Source organism: Juglans regia, chromosome 12, assembly GCF_001411555.2.
Source record: "Juglans regia cultivar Chandler chromosome 12, Walnut 2.0, whole genome shotgun sequence".
Classification (NCBI taxonomy): domain Eukaryota; kingdom Viridiplantae; phylum Streptophyta; class Magnoliopsida; order Fagales; family Juglandaceae; genus Juglans; species Juglans regia.
In genome coordinates, this window is record NC_049912.1 from 30,658,881 (window position 1) to 30,671,309 (window position 12,429).

Here is a 12,429-nt window from a genome sequence, read left to right on the forward strand (position 1 = left end):
AAAAATATTCATTTAATCATTTACCGACAAAAAAAAATCTTCTGAATAAACTTCAAAAAACTACGGACAAAAATTAAATTAATCTTTTTAAATAAAATCATCAATGCAAATATGGATAATTTCTAACTTCTATTTATGTTTTGCTTTTCTATTTTTTTATTATTATTATTCGTATTCCTTTTTACTCGGCGTGTATTGTACTCTACATTAATCCGAGCCTCTTTTAGTTGGTGCCCATAATTAGTTGCACGACCAAAAAAGTTATGGTCTGCTTCGTCAACGGTCTTCACAGCAGTCCCTTTCTCAGGAACCAATCAGTCCAAAATGGAAAGAAGGGAGATATCCGCATTCACACATTGGGATGACCATAATTTCTCCTAAATTTTAATAAATAAAAAAACTATATTTTTCTATTTTAACTATCCATCTTTTCAAAATGTGTTACGTCACACTCACTATTCTTTTTTTTTATATATTATTAAAATAATATTTTTATATTCTTTATTTATTATTATTTTAACTCATATTTTTACATTTTTAACTATTCAATCATTTCCCTATTTGTTTCTCGCAACTCACAAGCCGTATTGTTTACAAGATTTGTGTTTTTGTAACAATAATATTCTTAAAAGAGAAGTGATACAAATAGATTGTAGATTTGTGTTTTTGTAATAATAATATTTTTAAAAGAGAACTTATACAAATAGATTGTACAAAATAAACTTATAAACTGATGTATTTTCATGCAATTCGTTATATCTATTTTATAATAAAAGTAACTTTATAATCTAACATAAAATCAAATTACATCAGTTTGTAAGTTTATTTTTATGAAATTTTTTGTAGTTAAAGTATTTTTTTTTTTTTTTTAATTTTGACTTTTTCCAAATGGTCAAATTAACATTTTTGTCAAATTAAAAGATATTGGGTGTCTATGGTAGGCGTCGCCTGTTGTATAGAACGGGAAAGATAAGAACGTGGAAAAGAGGAGTTACTTTTGGGTATGGAACTATAGGAAGTCACCGTTCAAAACCCAAACTTATTCCCTAAAATAGGGAGCCGATTTGAGCTTCTTTTTTATTTCCAAGTTAAAATCGCTCTCCAATATTTAGGCAAGGAGCACGGATGAGAGCCCCATGCCAGATGCTCTTAACACATTCAAACGAAAAAAACAAAAAACAAAAATAAAAACGAAGTTGGTCGCTCCATTTCGTTCACCATTTTGTATTAAAAGAGAGTAATGTAAATCCTAGTCATAAATGTACAAATTTTTTATAATAACATGAACCCTACGAAGAAAAATTAATAAAATTTACTTTTTTATAAAAGATTTGTACGAAATTTAACTGTCCAGTGTCGGTTTCTGGTCAAACTCATGATACCAAAGGAAATTAGAGGGAAAAGTTGAGACTCTCTACCCAAGCACAAGTTAAGACTGTCCTAGCTCTTGAAAAGAGTGAAACTGTGTCTTCTTAGATCCTAAAACGCACGTTTTGCAGCAGAGATCTTGTTGCGATGGATCAAATCCTTTTTTTATCACTGGATGCCCTGCGGCGCCTCTGCCTTTCCATAGCCTTTATGGTTGTGGAACCGGTAAAAGATGATCTCGCTCTCATAACTTTCCCATCCACATTGACTATAAGTATAAGTAAGATACTTCCTACCATGCAAAAAAATTCAGGTAAAGAAATATAGAAGAAAATCTACGGCAGCTTTTCTCATAATTTTGTGGACCATTAGAGATGAGAGTATCTCACACCGACCACAAAAATTTGCTCCAAACATAACTGGCTTATAGGAAACCAATTGAACAGCTACAAAGCACTCTTCTTCCTTCAAATTGAGAACACCCAACCATATTTAAAATCATGCAAAAATATTACAACTGCCTCTAAATAAAATGTTAGCATTCCTCAAACTTGGAGATAGATCACTTCGGTAAATTAAATTGTCTTGGTGAGTGGATTCCCCTTCCACTGAATCGGCATTACAGAATCTGAGCAGCCGTGTTCAACTTTTCGGCTAAGCTGAGCTGCGTCCTGATGATGCTTGACAAATATAGCAAAAGCAAATTGTCCTGTACGGCAAAAGAAAATGTACAAATTTAACTTCAGAATAACAGCCACTTTTGGCAATCGGTTATTACAGGTAATCATAGGAAACAAACACCTAACAACGGGAATAACCATCTCAAATATATCAAAAACATGTTATTTGGTAAGGAGTGGACATAGAGTTCATGGGAACGACCCACTTGGATGTCGTTTAGTTCATTGACTTCTAGCAACTAAATAACCCAAAACTTTCAGTTACCTGTACGCTGTTATTTACAAGTTTATCAAGAGCTGATGGTGACAACTTGGGAAGGGATGAAACAGTCTCTGAAATAAATCTCCCTATGTTGTTATCTGGAGGAACACGCCCTTCCTGAAAGACAAATACATCTCTAATATCAAACAAAAAGCATGTGAGCATTAATTGAGAAGATATTGCTACATTACCACAACACTGTCAACATATTTGTAGACATCATCAAGAAGAGCTAAGAGCCTTTCCATTGACGCTTCCATCCCTTCTAAATCATTTGGGAGTTTGTCAACCACAGTCGTCTTTAGTATATCAACTGTCGTCAGGAAATTTATTCTCCGTCAGACTTGAATCGAGATTACAAATCTAATCAATCACACATATAAGTCACAAGAAAAAACTGGATTTAACCAACACATTGCGAGGAAAAAAGATTAGACTTGTAACCGATAAAAGCAGAACTAGTTCAGACGACAAAATGTGCAAAACCACACGGCAAAGGTAATCGACAGGGATTTTTTATGTAAATGCCATAATATTTTGTGCCACACCGATTTAAGTAGTTCTAAAAAATTAACTAAAGCTTTTTTTTTCTATCTGATAGTTCTTATATAGACATTTTCGAGGCCCAACGACTGCCTAAAGCTCTTAACTAATTTCATGTGCATTGAATTGTACATTAACAAAGACAGAGTGTATTGTTCATGCAAAGCAGTTTAAGTCAGATCGAGATCAAAGATAAACTAATCCTTACTGACGGTTAAACATATTGTAGAATATAATTGAGTGGTGAAAATTAATTTTTAGTAAATCCGTAAAGCATGAAATCCTTCTGAATTTGAGACATTTCGAAATCTATAAGCCAAGGACTTCAGAAAGTTGCTTGCGTCAGAGAAGCTTTTGAAAATATGTCGAGGATAACAAATCAATTGTTAGTCTGTTAGTAGACTAAAAAAGGGACAAGCATGGATCCTTCGTCTTTATATGTGCCTACAATTCCATTCTGTTAGAGGTAAGACATTTAACAGGAAAAAAGAAAGAAAGATAAATTCATCGTCACCAGAAGGTTTTGCTGCAGATATAAGTCTGTGTTATAAACAATTCTACAAGAAATGAGGAACTTTAGGTTTTCTTACATCCAACTCGTTCAGCTTCAACCATACGAAGATCCAGAGGAATTTCCTGAAATTGTGCTGCAAGCTGTCGGTCTCCAAGTGACAAATTGAAAGAAACATAAGCTTTTATCGTGCCCTGTCCATTCCTGAATCCTGTATCGACAGTCAAATGAACAGGGTTGGGAACTTCGCTAGAATAAAATTCATGAATCAGTGCACTACCGCCGGTAACTCCAAGACCAGTTGAATACCTGCATATATTCATAGATGTACAAAAAAACATTAAAACCATCTCATACAAATCCAGAACACCTTACAAATTAACCCCAACATAAACCAATGAGTGGCCAAGCAAGCTTAGTTTATATTCATTCTTTATTTTTCTTTTTAACAAATAGTTCGAACGTTGACTTCATTTTCCTTTTTGATTAATTGTTCACATTCATTGCAAACAAAGTTCCCTATATATATCTTTGCCCGGACAGCCCTCCAATTTTTGTTTTATTTAAACTCAATCACTATAGAAGTTAGGAGCCAGAAACATCATAAGAGTTCAAATACATTTCCCAATCTTCTAATTATGCGCAACTCTGGCCAATTGAAAAGATTACAATTACACCAAGCGTATTTCAGTGTGCATGTTTTATTGTGCAGCATAACAATTTGAAAACACCAACTATATGACTATCAATACAATCAGCGCTATCGAAATGCTTTGTTTAGAGGAATAGCGATAACTAACTTAAAAGGTTGAAGAAGTGACATGAGATATACCATCCAACGATGACTTCTTTTGGATTCACTTTTTGGTGGGATACTAACATATTGTGATGATACTCGATATCCAAAGCAACCTGCAATTACAATAAACAATAAAGGAAAAGCCAGCGAGATATCAGTAAATATGAATTTTATTGACGAATAGTGCCATTGACGGCAGCTATCACAACTCACAAGCACACGATAAAAGTGTACGAGACATTGAGACACTGAATTTGCATATTTACCTTGATAATAAAATTTATAAACCGAAGTAAAAAAGCACTATCAATATCTAACAATAATTCAATTTCTAAAACCCGAAAATCTCATATCATTAGCCAAACTCATATCCCAAATGATTAAAACCTAACATCCCAAAGTTTTCAGCATTTTTTAACTTTCGACCTTTTTTCACGGCAACCCAAAATATCACAGGGCAACGCCAACAATTAGCATTCAACAAATCTTACGATCCAAAAGAAAAGTTATAATGATGCGAGGATTGATGAGAATTTGAAAGGGAGCGAGGAGGACCTGGCCCGAGGACTCGCTGTGAGGGACAGCATATGAGTTACGGATCTCAACGGTTCCGTCGGGCGAGATGGAGCCAAGGAGAGTGCCAATGACGCGCTCGGCTTGGTCAGGGCGTCTTACGTAGCAATCGCAGATGTTGAAGATGACTAGAGGGTGAACCCTCGCAGACAAGCTCGCAGAGGACGATGTAAATTGCAACACAGTGTGCTCATTCGCCGCCATGATCTACTCGGAATTGTACTGGTTCGGTTGGGCACAGAGACAGCGTGTGAAGTGGCGCACGGCAAGAGCTAGGGTTTTCTCGGAGGGGAAGATGGATGGACTTTTTGTTCGATTATAATTGATTGGCAAGAGCTCTGTTACAACGGGCCTTAGACCTTTGTATATTACGAGGTTGGGCGGAGACAAATAGGCCTCTTTAAAAGCGGCCCGCAATTTTCATACAAGTTCAGAACCAAAGTGGGTACATATTCATTGACAATTTTATAAGAAAAAATTACTCAACAGTCTATAAGCATGCTACTTTTTATCTTACATTTTATAAACGCATTTATGGATTTAAATTATGTTAAATAATTATGTACATTTACCTCTTGAATAAATAAAAATTAAAAAGATGTTGTATTAATGTGTGATATGGAAAATATAAATACTTTAGCCATAAACGAATTACATAAAAATAAACTTCTTAAATAACGTAGCTTAATGTAATACGTGTAAAATATATCTAACGGATTATTTAAAAATACATCAGTTTATAAGTTTAATTTTATGTGATTCATTTATGTCTATAATATTTCACAATGAAAATATTATTGGATAGTGCTACTTGTCCGCCTAGTGTTTACCATTGGGCGTACTACTAATGCAATTTTTTTTTTCTCTCAAATTTTTTTAAGCATCTTTCAATATTTTTTTTAAATATACACAAAGTTATTAATAGTCACTTTATTAATTATTAAATAAAAATAAAGTATATGAGCGGTCAAAATGAATGAGCAAAAGTAGCATGGGGCAAATTAGCATTTTGCAATATCATTTATCTTTTAAACATGTTTAAATTCGATATTATATCCATTAACTTGTTTTATTGAGCATCTACCAATTAAAAGATTGCTAAATCATATTCATTTCTATTTAGCTATTCATAGAGCATTGGCATTGAATTATGCAAATGCAAATAAAATGGATAATTTGGTTAACAGAATATGAAAATGAATTGCATTGAATTATCCAAATGCAAACAAGATGACTTTCAGCTACAGTAAACTATCTCTTGCAGTCATATTTGAACATCTACTGTAGTTCATCCAAAACAATTAAAAACTATTTCTTTCGTCTAAACACTCACTTTCTTCCCTCGATTTTTCATCTCTATTCTACTAACTATTTTTCTTCCCTCGGTTTCTTCCTCCAGCCAGTAAATTCTCTCAATTTCATCTTTGTTCCTTTTCTCTTCTCCTAGGATTTCATTTTTGTGCATTTTCTCTCCAGTCGTTGAAGCCCTTGTGCATTTTCTCTTTCATTCCAGTGGGTGAAAGAGAAGTTAGGAAATTGAGCTTGAAATAAAAAATGCAATATTGAGAGAGACGTTGAATTTCTTTCTAGTGAAAAGCTTTCGAACCGAAATCGGAGATTCAAAAGTAGGGACGAAGCTTTTGGATATCATTCTTGCCAAGGTTACTCTCTCTCTCTCTCTGAGCTAGATTTTATTTTTCAAACTTTCTGTTCATATTTATCACAAGTTCGATTTGTGTAGTTCTTTTTTTCTTAGATGTTTATTCTTTTGCTTTGTTTTTAAGTAGTCCGATTTTTTTGGAAATGATAAAAAGATTCCAAAAAAATCGGACTACTTAAGCCGTGGAAACCAAACCGTGGTAAGTATGTGTGTTTTCTTTTCTTTTTTTGTTGACCCAAATGATAGTTGGAAGTTTCATGCTGCATAATCTTTTATTTTCTGTTTATAAAAGATTCAACAAATTGACACATATGTTACACGATAAAATGAAAACTCTGTTTCTTGTCAGTGATGAACATATAGCACGATGTTCATACTATTTCCCCTTGCCTTCATGACATATGGATGGTATCCCTTAAATGACGAGAGAAATAAACATCGATCATATACATAATTTGGGAAACTTAATATGCATCCAGATTGTAACATAATTTGATTGGAAAATTTAATTCTGGATGTAGCTTAAACTGCTTGCCCTTTGCCTTCAAATAATTGCTATAAGATATTAGGCCCTTCAGTTTTTTAGTCGAAATAATTTTTGTTTTGGATTGTATAATATAATTTGTAGTCAAATAACAATAGATCTTAAACGCTTTAGGCCCTTCAACTCTCGTTTCATGATTGATGCAAATTATGATCATGATATGTTGTCAAATATATTGTGGCAGTCAATTAGATACATAGTTGTCAATAAAAGAGGAGAACAAATAAGATATATTACATGTCCTCGTACTTAGGATTAGCATGCTTGAGAATATATATTACATGTCCTTGTACTTAGGAATATCAGTTATGTGATCTTGAATTTTATGCTTGATAATAGCTAGCTGTTTTGGAAGGAAGATAATTGCAATCAAAATATGTAACTTGATAATAGCTAGTTGTAGCAATGAGATTGATAATGGAAAGAGCAGACCCGAGAGCTTGAACTAAACTAATTTATGAACAACTGCAGATTTTCTTCTTATTTTTTTGTTTTACTGTATTTGTTGTACTCCAGGACCCATCCACATCTTTATCCAAGTCTTATATTGTATAATATTAATATTTCTATATAGCTCTTAATCTATGAAAAAAAATTAATAGAACAAAAAAAATTGAAAAAAAACAAATATTATTAAATTTATAATATTTTATTATTATTTTGACTAATATATAGATAATACAATATGAAAATAAGTTTGAAGTAGAATAGCCAAATACAAAATCATGTCATATTATGCAAATTTTGTATTTATATTTACATAATCTAATACCAATGCTCTTGTGTATTTATAAAAGTTTGGAACAGAAATACTCGGATCTTTAGACGTCACTATTCAGAAAGAGGCAATTACTATCAGCAGACAATCCATGGGCATATATATAGCATATACTTGATTATTATACATCGCTTTTAATTTCGTGTATGTTTATGGGCTATGCAGGGTACGTAACCTGACTCAATAATTGCATGTATATGTACGTGAATGGTTTCTGTCGTGACACAAATATGGCACGCGCATTTGCAACCCACATGTAACATATTCTTTCTGAGTCTCACTACCAGAAAAATAAATTTTTGTGATAAAATTATTAAAATCAAAAAATTATTCACAATCAATTTTAATTATAAATTTTCATTTCGTTAAAATTAATTATCACAAATAAACAATTTTCTTATAGTGTCCTTACGTTCAACTACGGTTGAGTTTACCATATTCATAGGCCATGGCAAAGTTTATTTTTTATTTGTTTGTGCATTTAATCCCAAAATTCATTTCTAAATTGTACGTAGAGACTGTAGATCGAGTTGTTATGTTTTTCAATACTTTTCATTAATTTATAAATTTCAGAATATAGAGATCATCCAAAATTATAAATGACATAAAATTTTCAGCTCATTAGGTATAAGAAAGTGGCACTCATAATGGGGCATTCATTCACCTTCTCTAGGAGTTATCAAGCCATTTCACGAGCCTTAATAGTTGATCCTTAATGGTCAGTTAGAAGTTATATTTAAAGAGACTATTTGCATAGCCCATTCTTTCTTGTGGATTGATTACTTGTATCACAAAAATAAATTCTCTCAAATCGTTATCTCTAGTCCCAATATCTAGATTATGAAATTTGTGAGTATTACTCTAATCTTATCACATAGCACACTCTACTATCGATACAAGAGATTATGAATAAACAATAACGATAACGAAAAAATTTGTAAAACAACTACACTAAATTTAAAATATTTTTAATGAGATAATATCATTTATATTATATACTTTGATTTAATATTTCTAACATTATGTTATTGAAATTATTAGAAAAGCACTTGCAATATCAAAATTATTGAAATTTCGTTTATTTGTTTCGTCAACTAATACTTATGACACTTGATGTAGATCAGATCAGAAGAAGGACCATGCTAATTAGGTGGTAGCAACTAGCAGGTAGATGTCCTTTCAACCTCTCAAATATAATTGAGCGTAACTGATTCACATGTACGCGTAAGCTAAAATGTACTGTTTTGGACTTTGTAACTTGAAATATTCAATAAATAGATAAAAGCACAGTACGCACTCTCTTTGTTTTCTCAAGGTAAAAAGAACAGTACGCACTTAGTCGATACACAATTAATTCACAGCTAGAAATACAAAGCCCACCCACTATGAATGGGGCCCATCAATAATAACCTATTAACCCCCCTTGGAAGGAAAAACAAGAGAAAGAAGGGACCGGGGGGACCTCAAAAGAAGCATGCTAGTAGTAGTATTACATATCTTACGAACGTACACATACACGGAGAAAACAGGGAAAGTACTGTAACTGGACTGACTCGGCAAGATCTTTAACTTTCAACGTCAGTGGCCGCAAATAAAAGCATCACGAGTTGCGTGATCATGCGTAACACTTCACTTCGATTTGAAAGGCATGGCTCTAATCACAACCTGGTGGTATAGAGCTGCAAGTGCTGCACCAATGAATGGTCCTACCCAGAAAATCCACTGCGCATAATAAATAAATAAGAAAAAACGAGAAAGTTCAGAACGTTGAAACGCTACATGGATCCTGTACGTAATAGCTAGATTCTTAAAAAATAAAAATAAAATAAAAGTGACCGAACAAATTAATCCGGGTTGTTTACATGGTCATCCCAACCGAGGTCCTTGTCGAAGATGATTGCCGCACCAAGACTCCGAGCTGGGTTAATACCGGTTCCAGTTATGGGGATGGTAGCCAAGTGAACCAAGAACACCGCGAACCCAATTGGTAGAGGTGCCAAAATCTGACCAAATACCATACACCATCACCAACAATCACCGACGAATTAAAGAGAAGAACAAGAATCACCATACAACAATCTTACTGTGAGAGAGAGAGAGAGAGAGAGAGAGAGAGAGGAAGATCAGGGAGCTAAGGGATATTGCTTACGGGAACGTGGGAGTCTCTGGCGCTACGCTTGGCATCAGTGGCTGAGAAAACAGTGTATACAAGAACGAAGGTGCCAACGATTTCAGCGCCAAGGCCATCACCCTTGGTGTAACCAGGGGCAACAAAGTTGGCCCCACCTTTCAACCTTCCGTACTGGCGGCTCCCCTCGAATCCCTTCACAACACCTGCACCACAGATTGCTCCCAAGCACTGCATCACCATGTAGAACACCGCCCTCGTCAGCGACAGCTTCCTCGCCAGAAACAGCCCAAACGTCACCGCTGGGTTTATGTGACCACCTGCCGTCAAAACAGGTTAAGTAGGTAAGTCGGTCAAGTGGCCTCATATGAGCCCGTCTAGCTCAGTCGGTAGAGCGCAAGGCTCTTAACCTTGTGGTCGTGGGTTCGAGCCCCACGGTGGGCGCCGCTTCAATTTTTTTTTTCCCGCCGTCTTGCCACAATAATAAAGAAAATGAAAAAATGAAACTAGAATAGCGTTAAACCTGAGATGCCCGCGGTGCAGTAGACGAGGGCGAAGATCATTCCGCCAAATGCCCAAGCGATCCCTTGAATGCCTACTGTTGTGCACTTAGTGGGGGCCTTGACAACTCCCATCACCGTTAAAATTGTGATGTACAGAAACAGGAAAGTCGCAATGAACTCCGCGATCCCAGCCCTGTAAAAGGACCAAGAGCACAGCTCCCCAGGCTCAATTAACAGCGGCGCCGGCGGTGGCTCAGTGTAGTCCTTGGCATCATCCTGGCTCTGAGCTGCTGTCCCGATCGGCTGCCTCTCCGGGAACTTGTTGGCCCCCAATCTAACATCCTCTTCCTTACCTTCCATTTCAGCTCCGACTTCAAATTAAGCTCTGATCTCGCGATGGTTTGATCTGTCTCGATGAGTCTGGTGAGTGGGTGTGGTAGGATTATATAAAAGCACCATGGCACAATACAATAAGACGATAAGGTGCATGCGGGACCTAGAGGTGTTTTCAATTGTATTTATTTTTTTAATGAATAAATATAGATAGAAGTCACTATTAAAATTATTTCTTTTATATATATATGATGTGGTATCATTTAGATTACATATCTCTCTAAATGAGTATTGGAAACAATTAACTAGAAGCAGTCATGCAATGAATATAAAGTATGTACTGTTATAATGACTTCTCTCTAACATTACTCTTTTTTAATTCTCTCGTGGCCGACCAATCATTTTCTTCCTTTAGAGCTAATTTCATGTTAAAATTATCCAAGTTGGCGCAACCATGTCCATACACGTGGTGAGTTTATATGAATGAGTCCACCGTCCATCTTCTTAAAAATGCATGAACGAGTAAAATGCGGATTTCGTTTCCCCTTGATAGTTTTAGTCCAAAGTCTGTTCCTGGGCCATGCGTCGGGTCCCTGGTTGTGACTTGCATATCTGCTGCCATCGCATCACGTTTGGCTCCTGCTGTTTTCCTGGACACGTGGCTTACCAAAACTGCCTGATGATCCACCACTAGTTCAGTACATAAAAGACTCAAAGACGTGCAACAATAGTAGTCTAGTCTAAACTAAGGTGAGGGATGTAAGCTTTTTCTAGATATTTGAAATGTATCTGATTCGAGTTCATGAGCAAATCACATGAGAGAAAAAGTAACTTTAATTTAACTAATCCAATATCAGTCATGATATAGTTCACTCGGGACTAAGTATGTGTGCTCAGTGCTCTCATCAGCCTAGCTAGAAGTAGAAGGGCAGATTGCAGATATTTGATTTCTCCCTCTGATTAACGTTAGATCATAATATAATCCTCTTTTTTCTTTAGTTTTACTGTAAATTTGTCATCATGAGAAATGAATTATTCAATATAGATGAAAATTACAAGAGAATTTCTTTCTTATTGATCTGTATAACGAGTCAATAAAAAATCTATAAAAAAAATAAATAGAGAGTTGTTGAAATCCGACTTAAAGATATATGAAACACGACGTTAACAAGAATCATTATCATAACCATTCATGATTGGTTTACGGGTTTAAGAGATCGTGGTACACGTGTTATGTTCCCATGTTGATTAAAGGTTGCTCAAACATGTAGTTTCAATTATTAGAGGTCAGATGGCGCCTAATAATTTCAACATGGCTAAGAATAATTGATTCATCATCGTTTTCCTTTAGTGATTATTCTTGGCCTTCTAATTATATTGTGTACGTTTATATGAGAGTACTCTCAGTGTACGTAGGAGCTAGCTAGCTAATCATCATAATTTGTTCATAGTGCAAATTAATCATGCTGGCAGTAGTTTTGTTTAGATGATAATAGTAGTGGGTTATTGTAACATGATTATACTAATCTCCACGATTAATATGTTGTGGGTTGATATATTTCATTAAGAAAAATGATAATCATATAATATTTTATAAAATAATATTTTAAAATGAGAGATATTTTTATAAAATATCTTATAAAATTAACATCATTTTATAAAAATACTCTTATTTTATAACATATATTATGAAAAATGTTATATAAAATATTGTGTATTTATCTCTTTCATTAATAGGTGACAACAT

General features: G+C 34.5%; 2 protein-coding genes and 1 non-coding gene across 3 annotated transcripts; 1 reads left to right on the top strand and 2 right to left on the bottom strand.

Annotated features, from left to right (window-relative positions):
• Window positions 1-1,692: 1,692 nt before the first annotated feature.
• LOC108980687 (eukaryotic translation initiation factor 3 subunit F-like) lies at window positions 1,693-5,101 on the bottom strand. Its single transcript, XM_018951691.2, has 6 exons — window positions 4,719-5,101; window positions 4,197-4,276; window positions 3,444-3,673; window positions 2,502-2,623; window positions 2,314-2,427; window positions 1,693-2,077 (listed from the first exon to the last, which is right to left on the bottom strand). The coding sequence occupies exons 1-6, from the start codon at window positions 4,938-4,940 to the stop codon at window positions 1,988-1,990; spliced, it is 858 nt and encodes a 285-aa protein (XP_018807236.1). The 5' UTR covers window positions 4,941-5,101; the 3' UTR covers window positions 1,693-1,987.
• Window positions 5,102-8,968: 3,867 nt separating this feature from the next.
• On the bottom strand, window positions 8,969-10,877 carry LOC108980683 (probable aquaporin PIP-type 7a). Its single transcript, XM_018951684.2, has 4 exons — window positions 10,370-10,877; window positions 9,868-10,166; window positions 9,581-9,721; window positions 8,969-9,440 (listed from the first exon to the last, which is right to left on the bottom strand). Exons 1-4 carry the CDS (start codon window positions 10,707-10,709, stop codon window positions 9,348-9,350), a joined length of 873 nt encoding a protein of 290 aa, XP_018807229.1. The 5' UTR covers window positions 10,710-10,877; the 3' UTR covers window positions 8,969-9,347.
• Window positions 10,218-10,290, top strand: TRNAK-CUU. Its single transcript has one exon. It is a non-coding gene; the product is annotated as a tRNA-Lys (tRNA).
• Window positions 10,878-12,429: the final 1,552 nt, after the last annotated feature.

Coding starts and splice junctions, on each gene's coding strand:
- LOC108980683 (XM_018951684.2), bottom strand. CDS start 10,709: ATGGAAGGTAAGGAAGAGGATGTTAGATTGGGGGCCAACAAGTTCCCG. Junction 9,722..9,867: donor CCAGAGACTCCCACGTTCCC/GTAAGCAATATC, acceptor GTATTTGGTCAG/ATTTTGGCACCTCTACCAAT. Junction 9,441..9,580: donor ACCTCGGTTGGGATGACCAT/GTAAACAACCCG, acceptor TATTATGCGCAG/TGGATTTTCTGGGTAGGACC.
- LOC108980687 (XM_018951691.2), bottom strand. CDS start 4,940: ATGGCGGCGAATGAGCACACTGTGTTGCAATTTACATCGTCCTCTGCG. Junction 3,674..4,196: donor AAAGAAGTCATCGTTGGATG/GTATATCTCATG, acceptor GAATATATGCAG/GTATTCAACTGGTCTTGGAG. Junction 2,624..3,443: donor TGAAGCTGAACGAGTTGGAT/GTAAGAAAACCT, acceptor TCCTGACGACAG/TTGATATACTAAAGACGACT.